Source organism: Bubalus kerabau, chromosome 6 (genome assembly GCF_029407905.1).
Source record: "Bubalus kerabau isolate K-KA32 ecotype Philippines breed swamp buffalo chromosome 6, PCC_UOA_SB_1v2, whole genome shotgun sequence".
Taxonomy (NCBI): domain Eukaryota; kingdom Metazoa; phylum Chordata; class Mammalia; order Artiodactyla; family Bovidae; genus Bubalus; species Bubalus kerabau.
In genome coordinates this window covers 83,457,865-83,474,402 of record NC_073629.1, presented here as the reverse complement: position 1 = coordinate 83,474,402, position 16,538 = coordinate 83,457,865, and the positions used below count along the sequence as shown (strand labels likewise).

The 16,538-nt window shown below is 34.5% G+C and overlaps 1 protein-coding gene across 6 annotated transcripts in view; it reads right to left on the bottom strand.

Annotated features, from left to right (window-relative positions):
* Window positions 1-16,538, bottom strand: part of DOCK7 (dedicator of cytokinesis 7) — a 189,207-nt gene that overhangs the window by 44,499 nt on the left and 128,170 nt on the right. For 5 of the 6 annotated variants that reach the window (XM_055585645.1, XM_055585640.1, XM_055585641.1 and 2 more), the window contains 4 exons: window positions 8,466-8,635; window positions 7,053-7,207; window positions 1,893-2,075; window positions 1,653-1,788 (listed from right to left, as the gene is read on the bottom strand). In XM_055585645.1, coding sequence (XP_055441620.1) covers window positions 1,653-1,788; window positions 1,893-2,075; window positions 7,053-7,207; window positions 8,466-8,635 — 644 coding nt within the window. Of the gene's footprint in view, window positions 1-1,652; window positions 1,789-1,892; window positions 2,076-7,052; window positions 7,208-8,465; window positions 8,636-10,994; window positions 11,087-16,538 lie in introns of those variants that run through there. The other variant, XR_008715904.1, reaches the window with a different exon arrangement.

Genomic DNA, 16,538 nt, shown 5'->3' with positions numbered 1-16,538 from the left:
TTAAAACTGTGAGTTTGTACCTTTTGACTCCCTTCACTCACTTTGTCCACCCCTACCCTGCACCTAACTGTTCCCCATACCTATGAGTTTGGGGAAAGTGGGGTTTACTTGTGGTTTTACTTTTTTTAGCTTCCACATACAGAACTTCATTTCCTACATTTAAACAGTGGTAGCTGTCCAAAGACTACACGTTTAAAAATGTAACAAACATATTGTTAAAAGTTCCATTCCTTTCAACAGTAAGTCCTAGAAAGAGCTTTGGTATAATATAAAGAACACTAAATTATAAGTCAAAAGATCCTGGTTCTGTCACTTAGTTTATGACCTTAGGCAAGTTATTTACCTCTGAGAGTTTTATTTTATTTTAAAGATGAGGATAATTATTTGTTAGGTTTGATATAATTAAATGACCTAGAAAGCTAATTTTCATACTTTATAGAGTTGTTGTCCACATTAAATGAGTTAAAAGAAAATCAATAGGTACACGATATAAGCCAGGCGTGCTGCAGTCCATGGGGTCACAAAGAGTCAGACACGACTGAGGAACGGAACTGAACTGAAACTCTATACAACTAAAGTGAAAAAACAATACTATTAATTTCAAAGGCAAAGACTGTCTTATTCATTATTAAATTCCAAACACACATAGCATATAAAAGATACTTAAGTTTACCTAAATAAAAGATTAAGTTAAATGGCCAATCAAAAAACAACACATATAAAATATTCATGTAAACATACAATCACATTTTAAGTCAACAACATATATTGAGCTGTTAGCATATGTCATGTACACAGATGACTAAGCCATGTCCTTGACCTTAAGGTGTTTTCAGCAATAATACCACTTCACAATTTACGAAATGTTTACACACACACACAGAGTCACCACAAAGATGATAAGACCAATTAGTTACACTACCTTTTAAAATCTCAAACCACCACAAGTGGATGAGAAAAGGGAAAGTGGGAAGATTCAGTGCTTGGCCAAGATTATATGGCTAATGGGTAGCAGACCAGGGATTAGAAACAGACTTCAGATGCAACTAAATTATTTTCTCTTCCTGACACTTGAGATAGGCAATATCTTTGCCTTATCTATGGGATACATTAATTCACTGCAAAAGTAGGAAACTTTTAAGAGTACAAAGTCGTGTTACAAAGGATGTACAGCCAAGACAGAACCACAATGTAAGCTATAGATTCTGTATGATAATAAGGCATCCGTGTAGGTTGATCAATTGTGATAAGCGATGGCAACTCCTATATGAAAAGCTGATAATGAGGGGTGTCATGCATGTGTGAAGACAGAGGATAAATAGGAAATATCTGTATTTTCAGCTCAATTTTTCTATGAAGCTAAAACTGCTCTTAAAAACACTTATTTTTTTAAAATAAGGGAAACTATTAATAATCACACAAAGGTTAGAAGAACAAACTGAGATTATCCAGAGCAAACTGGAAGTATGTTCACTCTAAATAGGAATTCTAACTTGCAAAGACATGGCTATTCAAGTTAATTCACAGCTACATTAAAACACTGTTTTAAAAGTGCAGAATTGTCAATGAAGACTTGCAAAAATGATCACTGTAATAGTGTTCAAGGAAACTGAAAAAATTCTCACCAGAAGGAGAAGACATTGTGTACGTACCAAGCTGTCCTCGGCTTCGGCGCACCATTTCTTGCCTAGCACCTATGCTTCCAAGAATAGCTTCCTCAAGCTTTGCTCTCATGTCTTTTGATTTCTTAAAGGTCAAACTATTCATTCTTTCAAATACTTTCTTTCCCTAAAATTTAAACATTAGAAAAGAAGACACAGTAAGGAAATTCTCTTCTTTTCCACATTATGTTCCCTCTTGCTCTTCTTTGCAATGGCACAATGATCACTTACTTTGTACTCAAAGCAAGATACACAAAGATAAAGCAGATCTAATAGCCGGTTTAGCTGCAGGACTGAGAGATCTGTAAACCACTTTTGTAGAACTGTCTCATCTGCATTCTTGAGAACCCAAAGCAGACAGATCAAAAGACTCCGACTTGATTCTGCTGAAAAGGTAGTGTGTTGCCTGCCACTCTGAAAATAGAAGCAGTAAAATGAGACAGAATGATCAAAGACTACTTCTTTTTTTCAGTTGTCAGTTGTTTTCTTCTAAAAGCAATGCAAAAGTAATTACTTTAAAATCAAGTATTTTGAAAGAGCCATTTGATTTAGGCAATATTTATGTAACTCATACATAACCTTATACTTAAGGTTCTGAAACTTAACCTTTCCTAGCGACAGAAAATTATTTACAGGGCTTACAGAAGACTGTAAATAAAAGTTAACAGGAAACAAGAAGGGAAAAACTAAAAGGTTCTATTATTAAAAAGTAGGTCCTATATTAAAAACTATGATATCTAAAGAAGACAATCAAAAGGGAGGGGTTATATGTATACCTATGGCTGATTCATGTTGAGGTTTGACAGAAAACAGCAAAATTCTATAAAGCAATTACCCTTTAATAAAAAATAAGAAAATTTAAAAAAAGACACCAGGCCTCCCTGTCCATCACCATCTCCAGGAGTTCACTCAAACTCACGTCCATTGAGTTGGTGATGCCATCCAGCCATCTCATCCTCTGTCGTCCCCTTTTCCTCCTGCCCCCAATCCCTCCCAGCATCAGAGTCTTTTCCAGTGAGTCAACTCTTCGCATGAGGTGGCCAAAGTACTGGAGTTTCAGCTTCAGCATCATTCCCTCCAAAGAACACCCAGGACTGATCTCCTTTAGGAATTGACTGGTTGGATCTCCTTGCAGTCCAAGGGACTCTCAAGAGTCTTCTCCAACACCACAGTTCAAAAGCATCAATTCTTTAGCTCTCAGCTTTCTTCACAGTCCGACTCTCACATCCATACACGATCACTGGAAAAACCATATCCTTGACTAAACAGACCTCTGTTGGCAAAGTTATGTCTCTGCTTTTCAATATGCTATCTAGGTTGGTCATAACTTTTCTTCCAAGGAGTAAGCATCTTTTAATTTCATGGCTGCAGTCACCATCTGCAGTGATTTTGGAGCCCAAAAAGATCAAGTCTGACACTGTTTCCACTGTTTCCCCATCTATTTCCCATGAAGTGATGGGACCAGATGCCATGATTTTACATAAATGTAAATAAGTTTAAAAATTCTAGTTAAAGACAAAAATGAACAGACCAGATTTTAAAAATATAAGACAAAATACAACTACATGAATTAAATAAAGAAAATGTTAGCTATAAATCGTAGTATGTAGTTAGAAGAATAACTAATGGAAAATTTTTACAATTAAAATAAGTATCAAAGAAGGAAGGGTGAAAATTAGCAAGTAAATAAGCATATATCTAAAGAAGTTAGAAAAAAGAACATCAGTATAAACCAAAAGAAAGTAAAAGTAAATAATAAACATTCAAAAGTGGGGCTCAGCATTGACCCCAAATGTGTTCTTTATACAAGCTAAAGGAATATACAAATTTCTATTGAGACTGACTTAAGACAAAAGATATGAAAAGCCAGTCACAGAAATGAAAATGTTTACATCTACTATAAATGTTATAGACTTTTTAAAAATCATGGAAGATATTTGAAACAATTTTGTATGCCAAGAAATTTGAGTAAATTTCTACTAGAATAAAATTTACAAAAACCAGTGTAAAAAGAAATAGAAAACTTGAACAGTCCTACAATCATTAAATATATAGATAATTTTAACACTTTCAAAAAAGATTACTGCAGGTACAGATGGCTTCACTCACAAGTTCTCCAAATATTCTAGGAAGAAATAATTTCAATTTTAAACAAGTATTTGCAGGGAACAGATAAAATGGGAAATCCCCTAGCTCATTTTCATCAGCTAAACTACCTGATTCCAAAATCTGAATAGAACATTATGATCTTACTAACACAGATACACAATCTTAAAATACAGCAAATCAAATCCATTAATACACAATCACAAAAAAGTTAAGTTTAATTCAGGAATTCAAGGTAGGTTTAACACTAGAAAATCAATTGAAAGATTTAAAAATAAACAATAAAAAAGCAAAATAACATGACAGTCTCAATGGTGCAAAAAAGCATGATAAAACTCAACAACTATTCATAATTACAAAAGTAAAACTCTTAGCAAACTAAGAACAAGAAGGGGACTTCCATAATATAATAGAGGGTATAAAAAAAAACCAACCCCCAAAACCAAAACCTTTAGCACCTATATTTAAGAATGAAATGTTGCAATCTTCCCCTTTTATGATGCCAACTATCATTACTTCTACTTAACACTGTACTCAAGATTCTAGCTCATAAACAAGCTATGAAAAAACTGTGAAAGGAAGAAATGAACGGCCATTATTCACAGATGATATGATTGTATACATAGGGAAAAAAAACTACACCTATGTTATTAATTTAGCAATTCTTCTGGAAATAAACATTATTGTTCAAAATCAATTCTATGTCCACACAAAAGCAATCAACAATTAGGGAGTTCTCTGATAGTTTAGTGGTTAGGATTTGGTGCTCTCACTGCCATGGCCCAGATTCAATTTCTGATCAGAGAACTGAGATCACACAAGCCATGGGGCATGGCCAAAAAAAAAAAAAGATAATCAGCAATTAGAAAACAATTTATGAAAAAGATGACATTTATGAGACTATGAGAACATGATATATATATACTTATATGTGTATTATATATTATCATACTGCATAACTTTATAATATTACTAAAATACTTTTAAAATATCAAGGACCAACAATAAACCTACAAAAGATGTTCTGGGCCTCTTTGGTAAAAAGCTATAAAAGTTTATGTATATAAACACATCAAAGAAGGTCCAAATAGTGGGGAGATCTAACATATTCAAGGATTTGGGGATTTACTGATGTAAAAATATTAATTTTTCCAAAAACTGATCCATAGATTCAATACAATCTTATTTTAAAATAAGACACTCTATTCACCAAATTCACAATTAAGTGTGTGGAAAAAGCAAGTTACAAAAAGAAAGAAACCTTTGAACCACTTATAATTGGCAATGGACTTAATCCTGATATGAACTACTATAAATTATAAACAAAGGCAGACAATCCAACAGAAAATGAAGAGTCAGTGTTCTATATTTTGTCCTGAATGATGGTTACAAAAGTATTACTTTAAAATCTTTTGTAAACATCTACATTTATGTTTCATGTACAGTATATTTCACGTAAGAGAGGTTTTAAAAAACAAAAAGCAAGGCCAATAAAATTGAGAATAGTGGTCATTTTGAGGGGAGAAAGGGATTGAACTGAGGGCAAACTGGGAACTTTCAAGAAAACGGAAAAGTTCTACTTCTGAAGCTGAGTGGCAGGTACGCTGCTGTTTTTCCTATTATATTTTAACTGTACATGCACTTTATATACATATATACAATAGCAAATGCAAGTAAAAGAAAAAACTGATAAATTGGAATTCATCAAAATTAAAACTTTTGCCAATTCAAGTGACACTATCAAGAAAATGAAAAGATAATCCACAGAAGAAAATATCTGAAAATCACATATCTGATAAAGAATTTATGTCCAGAATATACAAAAACTCTTTCAATAACAACTCAACAAGAAGATGAATAACACAATCTTAAAACATTAAAGGATTTGAATGGATGTTTCTCTATGTAAGATACATGAAAAGATGTGTATTATACACAAATGAAATGATAACTCTCAATATCAGTAGACATTAGGTAAACACAAAGTAAAACCACAATGAGACACCACATCATACATACTAAGGTGTGAAGACTATATAATAAAAAAAGAGATAATAAAAAGTGTTGGTGAGGATTTAGAGAAACAGGAACCTTTATTAATTGCTGGTGAGAATTTAAAATGGAACAGCTACTCTGAAAGAGTTTAAAAGTTTTCTAAAAATATTAAAGATATTAATACACATGATCCAGCACATGCATTCCGAGGTATCTACCTAAGAGAAATGAAAACATGTGTGGACACAAAGACATGGACACAAGTGTACCTAGCAGCATTATTCCTAACAGCCAAAACTGGAAATGAGTCAACTATTCATCAAATGATAAACGGATTAAAAAAAGCTGGTCTATCAATATAAAGGAATATTATTTGGCAATTAAAAAAAAAGTACTGATACATGCCACATCATGAATGAACCCAAAAACATTACTGCTTAGTGAAAAAAGCCAGCCATAAAGATCACAGTGCATAATTCCATCTAGATGAAATGTCCAAAATAGGCAAATCTCTGCAGGCAGAAAGAAAGTTAGTTGCTGCCTAGGACTATGGCTGTGGGGCAACAAAGAGCGAAGGCTAATGGGCCTGAGGGTTCTTTTTGGAATGATGGAAATGTTCTAAAATCAGATTGTGGTGATAGATGCCTAACTCTGTACAGATACTAAAAACCATGACATTACACACTTAAAATGGATGAATCTTTTGATATGTAAATTATCTCAATAAAACCTTTTTAGAAGTTGTCAAGGAGGCCAGCTTCCATAAATATGACTGCAGCTTTTTGAAAGAAAGTCATTTAAAACTTCTAGAAGTTGATCTTGCTCTACTAGCAATTTGTCTCCTCCCTGCCACCATGTTCTTCCCTCTTTAAGAGGGGAAAATTACAGAGCAAAAATTACAAATGATTATCAATTTATTTAAATATGAAAAAATATGAACCTTCACAGATTAAAAATAAATATTCTCAACAGCTAAAAAAATCTCTTAGGACTGATAAAGAATAAAATAGATTTTAAAAATGAAGAATAGAGGCTATAAATTGAAAATGAGGCAACTTTCAAAATTCTTAATGATAAAATAGTTTTTATACCAAAAAGACTGAGGTAATTAAGAGTTTTTCAAACAACTTAGTATAATATAGAAAATATTTTCAGAAAAAAAAAATATCTTCACAAAATAAAACTCAGAGTACTTTTGCATCAGTTAATATAATAATCTGTTATTGAAGAGTATATCCTTGTAAATATCTGTCTTTCCAGATAAAACTTCTGTAGGAGGGTTGTATTTACCGTTGACGTGAGGAGGAAACTGCCGGGCCTTGTTAGTTGAGGAACTGATGTTCCTGCAATTGCCATGGCAACTGTCTGGCTTATCATGCTTCCACTCTCACTCTCATAATCATCAGTAGCTATACAGATTGGTCTTCCTCGTTGATTGTGAGTTTCTGGAAAAAATAACCCATAAATAAATAAACTTCTCTTTAAGTAACAGCTGTTGGGCATGCAATTCCCTTTCTATTCTCCTTTACTCTTCAAAGGAAAACCTATTAACATATACTGCATATTATCATATTTTACGTCTTTTAAATAATAGTTTAAATATTTTAAACACTAACTCATTCCTATAGTACTATTCAGAGTTTTGTAAGGAACAATCAGTTCAGTTCAGTCACTCAGTCATGTTTGACTCTTTGCAACCCCATGGACTGCAGCACTTGCTAGTAAAAGATATATAGTAACAATAATATAAATTTCTGCCTTCAGATAAGGAAACCCACTTTAATGATCGAAAACTACTCAATTATAAGTCTATCAAAGGCAAGGAGTTGGTTATCTTTGTATCAGCAGCACCTACTGATGTACATATTAGATACCAGTAAAATTTTTTTAATTGAACTGGAAGTACTTTATCAGGCTAACTGCTAGTTCAAATGCAACCTACACTATTTTCTTTAAGAGAAATGAAGGAATCTAAATAAATTCTAAAATTGGAAAGCAAGAATAAAATTTTGTGGGTTACAGTTTTTAAAAAGCAACATAACTTAAACTTATTTAACCAGCTATTAGCGATATCATTCTCACTATTCAGGTGAATATTAATTTCAATTTTATGTATATGAATAAAACTGAGACTGAGAGTGATAGATATCTGACAAGTTCTCTCATATTTTTTTTTCCAGATAAACAGTATACACTCACACACACACACAATTCTCTTTCCTAATAGGGAGACACGTGCGTGCTTGCTCAGTCCTATCCAACTCTTCCCAGCACCATGGATTGTAACCTGCCAGGCCCTTCTGTCCATGGAATTTTCCAGGCAAGAATATTGGAGTGGGTTGCCATTTCCTCCTCCAAGGGATCCTTCCAACCCAGGGACTGAACCCATGTCTCCTGGTCTCCTGAATTGGCAGGCAGATTCTTTACCACTGGGTCACCTGGGAAGCCCAATAGGTAGGTATAGAAATGCTGTAAAACCATTTTTTTTAATGCATCATAAGAAATACTTACAGAATCCTTGCAGTGAATTTTCTCACAAAGTCAAAAGTTTTTTTTCAAAATCTGTTAAGTATTTACAGTGTACCTACATCATTGTGAGTTTTCTTATATTTCTTTTCCTAAAGTAAGATCATTTGCAGATTTTTCTAATACTTTTAAACATTGAGATTTGCCTTTAGAGTTTGTCTTAAATATACTAAGTACCTGTAAAATCATATAGCTGAGGAACAGTTTCCATGATAATACCAATCAGAGGTAGATACAACATAGCCACACGAGCCTTTGTCTGAGGGTCAGAGTACCGTGGATCTGAGTCGTGACTGGATAATAAATTGTGTACCATATTGATGACTTTCTTATGCAATCCAAACAGTCTATTTAAAAAGAAGATGAAGAAGGAGTTGCAGTAAGGTCACAGAGATTAGTTAACATCTTTAGAGCAAATAGTAAGTCATGGTACTGAATCAATTTGTTCAACTTCTTAACTTTGCCACATATTTGCATGTATTCCTATAAAACATTTTTCATTTTAAAATTAACAAATGTTCAAAAAATAAATAAAATAAAACTAGTGAATGTCTCACTGTATTAAAATAAGAAAGGAGGAAAAAGGAAATACTATATAAATTCACTTAGAAGTAAATCTGAATATATTTTCATTAATTCCTTAGAAATTAATGCACTTCATGTTAATAACTTTAGATCAGTTACAATTATATTTTAAAGCAAAAGAATTTTAAGTAGCTGTAAATTTTATTTCATCAAGTGAAATCTTTTCACATTTATCTAAAATAAACTTTTATTTCCTTTTGCAAAGAGGAAAAATCCTCTATCTATGGATTATGCAGTCCACAACAAGGGTTGTCTTTGATATCTCTTTAAACTGACCCTCCATGCTCATTTGGGCCCTTACTACTTGCTACACTTCTAAGCCCAAGTTTCAACTGGGCTACTACAATAGCAAGGATCACTCTCCACACTCTTTTGGCTTCTCTTCTTAGACTGAAGCTGCTTGATGATGCAAACCATTCTAATGTAAAATGTCTCCAACTTCAACTGCCCTTAATGCTGTACCTGGCAGGTGCCTCAGATCTCATTCTTTCTCCGTAAGCCTCTCACCATCAATCTCAACGGAAGACCTTACCTCTAACTTTCTTCTTCAAGGAAAGAAAAGCCAATCTACATATGCTCTGGCCAGATCTGTCAATGCCTCTCCATCTTTATTGCTATCAAATCAACTTCCCTTTTATCAGAGAAAGTTGTACCTTCTTTCAGAAAGTAGTTTCCCCTTATGCTCAGTGCATCTCCCCTTTCTTCAATAGCTTCAATGAACCCCTTCACTAAGTTCTTGCAAATACACCTTCACTTGAAACTAGTTTACTCTGGCTTGTATATAGTATTCCTCTTATATGATTTATCTAGTAATAAATTTCCTGAATGTACAGTCTGTATCAAGCATTTTCTTCCATTTACTTCCTAGCATCTACTCTCTTTCTCTCAAACTACAAGTTTTTTGAATGCTTACAACGTGGTACTGTAACAGTTTCATCATTTAATAGCTAAATTTTCAAAGATATTGAACCTCTGTTTCCCTATGTAAAAATAACCTACCTCATAAAGTGGCCGTGAGAATTAAATTTCATCATTTATGTAACATGCTTACCACAATGCTTTGCACACTACATCCTTCAGTAAATATTAGCTTTTCTCCTTAAAATCCCATAGCAGATTTAAAACCAGGTATTCTTTCTCCGGGGCTTTTGATCTTATCTACCATTTTACATAGCTATATATGAAATCTAGCTGGAGATTCTTCTTCCTCCCAGATTTTTATTCAGAAAGTATAATTTTAAATACTGTTGAGAACTCCATCTAATGGACATATGTCAGATTTCATTTTCTAGCTCTCTACTTGACACTTTGTCACTTTTTATATTTTCTTCTCAGTATTTTCTCTAAATAGCTCCCACCACTCTTCATATTCTCTATCATTCTTCCCAAGTTTCAGATTCTGGTCATTTGCCTTTTATGTTCTCTTTTTCAACTTGTATCACCAGTGATGATTCCCAAACCTGGGTATTAATATTTAGCATCTCTCAGCAGCTACGGGCCCCAGACTTCAACCTATCTAAACTCTATCCACTCATCTTCATTAAGCCTTTTCATATGTCTACAATACTTAGACACACGCAGCCTTTACACACACACACACAAACACATGAACACAAACACGCGAATGCACAGGACACATGCACGCCCAAGACCTGTCAGATCTTATGCTAGATGCTGGAGATAAGACATCCTATCTTATCCTATCCTTGTCCCTATTCTTAAAGAGCTTGCTTTAGCAAGAGAGAAACACAGACACAAAAATAATAATTCAGTGTTACAAATGCTTATAACAAAGGTGCTAATCTTCTTCAGAACTAGGTTCTGTACTACAAAATTTGCATTTAACCATAGTATATTTTTTCAAAGTTGTAACTTTCTAACTACAATGAAAATTTCTAGAAAGCAAATCTTTGGTCAATATTAGAACATATTACTGCTACTCAAGGAATTATTTATGATTACTTAGCAAGCAAAAGGAGTAAAAACATTCCTCTTAAGGGTCTATCTAAGACAATGTATGCTGTTTTTATCTATGCAAATGTGAAAAAAATGTAAAATATAGAGATGAGATGTGAGTCTCAAATAGTCAATCATTCATTCACTGTATTAACATATACTTACCAAGTGTCCACTCTGTACCAGACACAATTCTAAGGCAGTGGGAATACAGCAGTGAACAAGAAAGAAAAGTGCTGCTCTCATGAGCTCATATTCTAATGGGAGGAGACAGATAATGAACAAACGAGCAAATTTCAGGGAAATGCTTTGTAGAAAATAAAACAGGCTTATATGGTTAAGAATAATTGTGGCAAGGGTAACACAGCTATAATTCAGATTGGGTGTCCCAATGACGTCTCATTGAGAAGATACTGTTTGACTGGAGACCTGAAGAATCACAAGGAAGAAATGCCTCTGGTTGGAAATCTCAGGGCAATTTCAGCATTGCTTCAGGCAGAGGAAAATCTAAGTGCAAAGACCCTAAGGTGGGACTGGGTAGGCCCATAAGGGAAACAGAAACAAGTCTAGGATGGCTAGATTTTAGTATATGCAGAAGAAGGGAAGTAGACAAGAGTTACATATACAGAGTTTTGAGGTTCATTACTAAGTCTGGATTTTATTTTAAATGTTATTTTAAAAGCATACACTTTTAACTATTTTTAAAGTAAGAAGTGTGTGCTTTTAAATATATTGAAGAGTTTTAACCAGGGAAGTAATATAATTTAATTTTCATTTCTAAAAGACCACTTAGGTTGCTGTGTAGAAAAGGGATTTTAGGGGGGGAAGAGCAGAAGCATGATTAGGGGAGTAGCTGTAAAGAAGAAGGGAAGTAGCTGGACTTGGAATATATTTTAGAGGTGGTCCTAAAGCACTTGCTAATGGACTGGGTGTAGCAAAGAGTGAGAAGAGAGAACAAACAGCAGTAACAGCTTATAATCCTGTATATTATCATTTAAAGCTATTCTAGTTACCTTTTAAAACTCAGTAAACAAAGAAAAAGTAGTGGTGAACACAGTTATTGCTTTCAGACTTTACAGGGTCAGAAAGTATCTAAAGAGCCACCTTGAAGACCAGCTTGAAGAGGCAAAAGGGCAGTAAAGAGATCAAGAGGAAGGGGACATATGTATATCTATGGTTCATTCACGCTGATGTATGGCAGAAACTAACACAACGTTTTAAAGCAATTACCCTCCAATTGAAAATAAAATTTTAAAAAAAGAACTCTGAATACAGCATACAAATTTTTTTTTTAAAGAAGTCTTTCATGAGCCCTACACTGTTCCACAGAAATGTATCTATTTTAACAGAACTGATCCTTGACTTTGAGAAAGAAACCTCATCACAAAAATGGTTGACTGTTAGAATTCTCTATTCTTTATCAGACACCACTGAATACCTACACAACATCTCAGAGCAGACGTAGAGAATAGACTTACGGACGTGGGGAGAGAGGAGGAGAGGGTGAGATGTATGGAGAGAGTAACATGGAAACTTACATTACCATATGCAAAAGAGATAGCCAACAGGAATTTGCTATATGGCTCAGGAAACTCAAACAGGGGCTCTGTATTAAACTAGAGGGGTGCAATGGAGAGGGAGATGGGAAGGAGGTTCAAAGGGGATATATGTATACCTATGGCTGATTCATGTTGAGGTTTGACAGAAAACAACAAAATTCTGTAAAGCAATTATCCTTCAATTAAAAAATAAATAAAATTTTAAAAAAGGTTGACTGTCAGAATTCTCTATTCTTTATCAGACACCACTGAACACCTACACAACATCTCCTTCACCTGTCTTCCTCCCTAATGGAATGCAAAAATGTTCAGGTATACCTTCATGTCCCTGAGACTCAGAAGAAGCTGACTTTATTCCCCTAGTTCCTGAAGTCAATCCAATCAGACTAGCCCTGCCACTTACAGTAGCCAGTCAAAAAGCTGTTTCATTACTAAGATGAGAAGAGATTAATGTTAATCAACTGTTTCCTTAATTGAGAAGGTCTACCAAAAAAAATCACATGAACGAAACACTTTTTAGTGACAGCTGATTATTATTTAGGCATGAGCTCCTTATCTTCTGCTTTGTAACAGACCACCCATGAACCAAAACCTGTCTAAGCACCACATGTGAGTTAAAGTGATCTAACTCACCTGGGAACCTGGCATTGCTCTGGTGTCTAACAGTGCAGGACAGGCAAGTGAGCCAGACCAGTCCAAAGAAAGATGTGCTTTGCCTGCTTGCGAAGAGGGGTTTTTTCCCCTCTCTGCTCTGCTGGACACGAACAAGTAAGAATTTAATCCGAATTGGCAGAGCAACTATCTTATAGTCATGAAAGGCACACTAGCCTCAGGATAAAGCTGAGGCTCCTAGCAGAAATAAGATATAAAAGAAACATAACCCTGATAACATCACTGAGCTGCTGGTTATACTGTGCTAAAACCTTGCCTCTTTCTTCCAAATATTAAATGATAACTATCCTTCCTTTAATAAAACAGGCAAGAAGAAAAGTTTTCTATTTCTGGTAACCAAAATTATTCTGATATATCAAGTAAAAATACTGGAAATATAAATTCAAATGATTGAGATTTAAGTTACTTAGGAAAGGCAGTATGTTTAGAAGTTACTTTCAGAGGGATTTTTTTCAAACAATGGATCCTTTTTCCCCCAAAATGACATTATATTCATTTAACAATGGCAAAATAAAAAACTGGTGGCAAGCAGGGGTGCGAGACCCAGAGTCTCACCCACTAAGCCTGCCTTCCCCTATTCCAATGTCTGCACCACAACCCCATCCTACATGGAAACACACTAAGAACCTTTTCAGAACCCTACAGTTCTGCAAAGCACAGTGTGAAAACCTGCTTCTTAATATATCCCTAACACGAGAAGATGCTGTTACGAAAAAACTCATGACTTTAATTTGCATAAGATTTAGCCTTTCACAATTTGTTAAGCATTAACTATGTAACTATTGCTAAGAATGTCACAAACCTCATTTCATTTGCTCAATAAGTACATCATAGGATTCTTATAAAACCTGCTCAAAATATCTCCTTTTGTTCTCTGGAGCTCTTACTTCAGGTTAAACTGCATTACAAACTCCTTAATGATCCTACTATGAGGAAAGTTGAAAAAAAAGAGCAATTATTACCCAAATGAGTTATGGTCATAAAAACTTTTGAAAACAGCTATGCACTAATAATGAGAAAACAGAAAGAGAAATTAAGGAAACAATTCCCTTCACCATTGCAATGAAAAGAATAAAATACTTAGGAATGTATCTACCTAAAGAAACTAAAGACCTATATATAGAAAACTATAAAACACTGGTGAAAGAAACCAAAGACGACACTAATAGATGGAGAAATATACCATGTTCATGGATCGGAAGAATCAATATAGTGAAAATGAGTATACTACCCAAAGCAATCTATAGATTCAATGCAATCCCTATCAAGCTACCAACGGTATTTTTCACAGAGCTAGAACAAATAATTTCACAATTTGTATGGAAATACAAAAAAACCTCGAATAGCCAAAGCAATCTTGAGAAAGAAAGATGGAACTGGAGGAATCAACCTGCCTGACTTCAGAATCTACCACTAAGCCACAGTCATCAAGACAGTATGGTACTGGCACAAAGACAGAAATATAGATCAATGGAACAAAATAGAAAGCCCAGAGATAAATCCACGCACCCATGGGCACCTTATCTTTGACAAAGGAAGCAAGAATATACAATGGATTAAAGACAATCTCTTTAACAAGTGGTGCTGGGAAAACTGGTCAACCACTTGTAAAAGAATGAAACTAGAACACTTTCTAACACTATACACAAAAATAAACTCAAAATGGATTAAAAATCTAAACGTAAGACTAGAAACTATAAAACTCCTGGAGGAGAACATAGGCAAACACTCTCCAACATAAATCACAGCAGGATCCTCTATGACCCACCTCCCAGAATATTGGAAATAAAAGCAAAAATAAAGAAATGGGACCTAATTAAAATTAAATGCTTCTGCACAACAAAGGAAACTATAAGCAAGGTGAAAAGACAGCCTTTGGAATGGGAGAAAATAATAGCAAATGAAGCAACTGACAAACAACTAATCTCAAAAATATACAAGCAACTCCTGCAGCTCAATTCCAGAAAAATAAACGACCCAATCAAAAAATGGGCCAAAGAACTAAATAGACATTTCTCCAAAGAAGACATACAGATGGCTAATAAACACATGAAAAGATGCTCAACATCACTCATTATCAGAGAAATGCAAATCAAAACCACAATGAGGTACCATTTCACGCCAGTCAGAAAAGCTGCGATCCAAAAGTCTACAAGCAATAAACGCTGGAGAGGGTGTGGAGAAAAGGGAACCCTCTTACACTGTTGGTGGGAATGCAAACTAGTACAGCCACTATGGAGAACAGTGTGGAGATTCCTTAAAAACCTGGAAATAGAACTGCCTTATGATCCAGCAATCCCACTGCTGGGCATACACACCAAGGAAACCAGAAGGGAAAGAGACATGTGTACCCCAGTGTTCACTGCAGCACTGTTTATAATAGCCAGGACATGGAAGCAACCTAGATGTCCATCAACAGATGAATGGATAAGAAAGCTGTGGTACATATACACAATGGAGCATTACTCAGCCATTAAAAAGAATACACTTGAATCAGTTCTAATGAGGTGGATGAAACTGGAGCCTATTATACAGAGTGAAGTAAGCCAGAAAGAAAAACACCAATACAGTATACCAACGCATATATTTGGACTTTAGAAAGATGGTAACGATAACCCTGCATGCAAGACAGCAAAAGAGACACAGATGTATAGAACAGTTTTTTGGACTCTGTGGGAGAGGGGAGAGGGTGGGATGATTTGGGAGAATGGCATTGAAACATGTATAATATCATATAAGAAATGAATCGTCAGTCCAGGTTCGATGCAGAATACAGGATGCTTGGGGCTGGTGCACTGGGATGACCCAGAGAGATGCTACGGGGAGGGAAGTGGGAGGGGGGTTCAGGATGGGGAACACGTGTATGTCAAAAGCAATACAATATTGTAAAGTAATTAGCCTCCAATTAAAATAAATAAATTTAAATTTAAAAAAAGAAATTCAGAAAAAAGAAAACAGCTATTAAGATAGAAATACCCTACAAGGATCTTAGATCACAATACATTTATAGAAAAGCTGTTTCTGCAAATTCAAATCATCAGACAATGAACTCTTCTTGCTATATCAATTTTCAATAATTCTTTAAAAGTGTGGAAGTTTTTAAAACAAGTTTACTTGTTTATAGAACAAATTTTGAAGTACATGCTATATATTATTAATATGATAGCAAATGACAAATTTTACTCCCAAAGAATCAAACAGATTAGTCTATTTTCCTTAACTGAATTGTGCTTATGGCATATCAACAAATCTGAAAGTCCATCTACTAACATGCACAAATATTTCAGGTACTACTAAGAGGAGAAAAATACTACCAACTAAACCATGATAGAACATGATACACGCTAACTTCAAGACAAACATCACATTCAGAGATGACAAAAATGTCTTTCTTAAAACTGATGAAATACAGAAAAAACATGAGTATGGAACTTAGTGAACAGAGAAGTAGAAGAAGAATGGTAAAGAATGTTCTTTT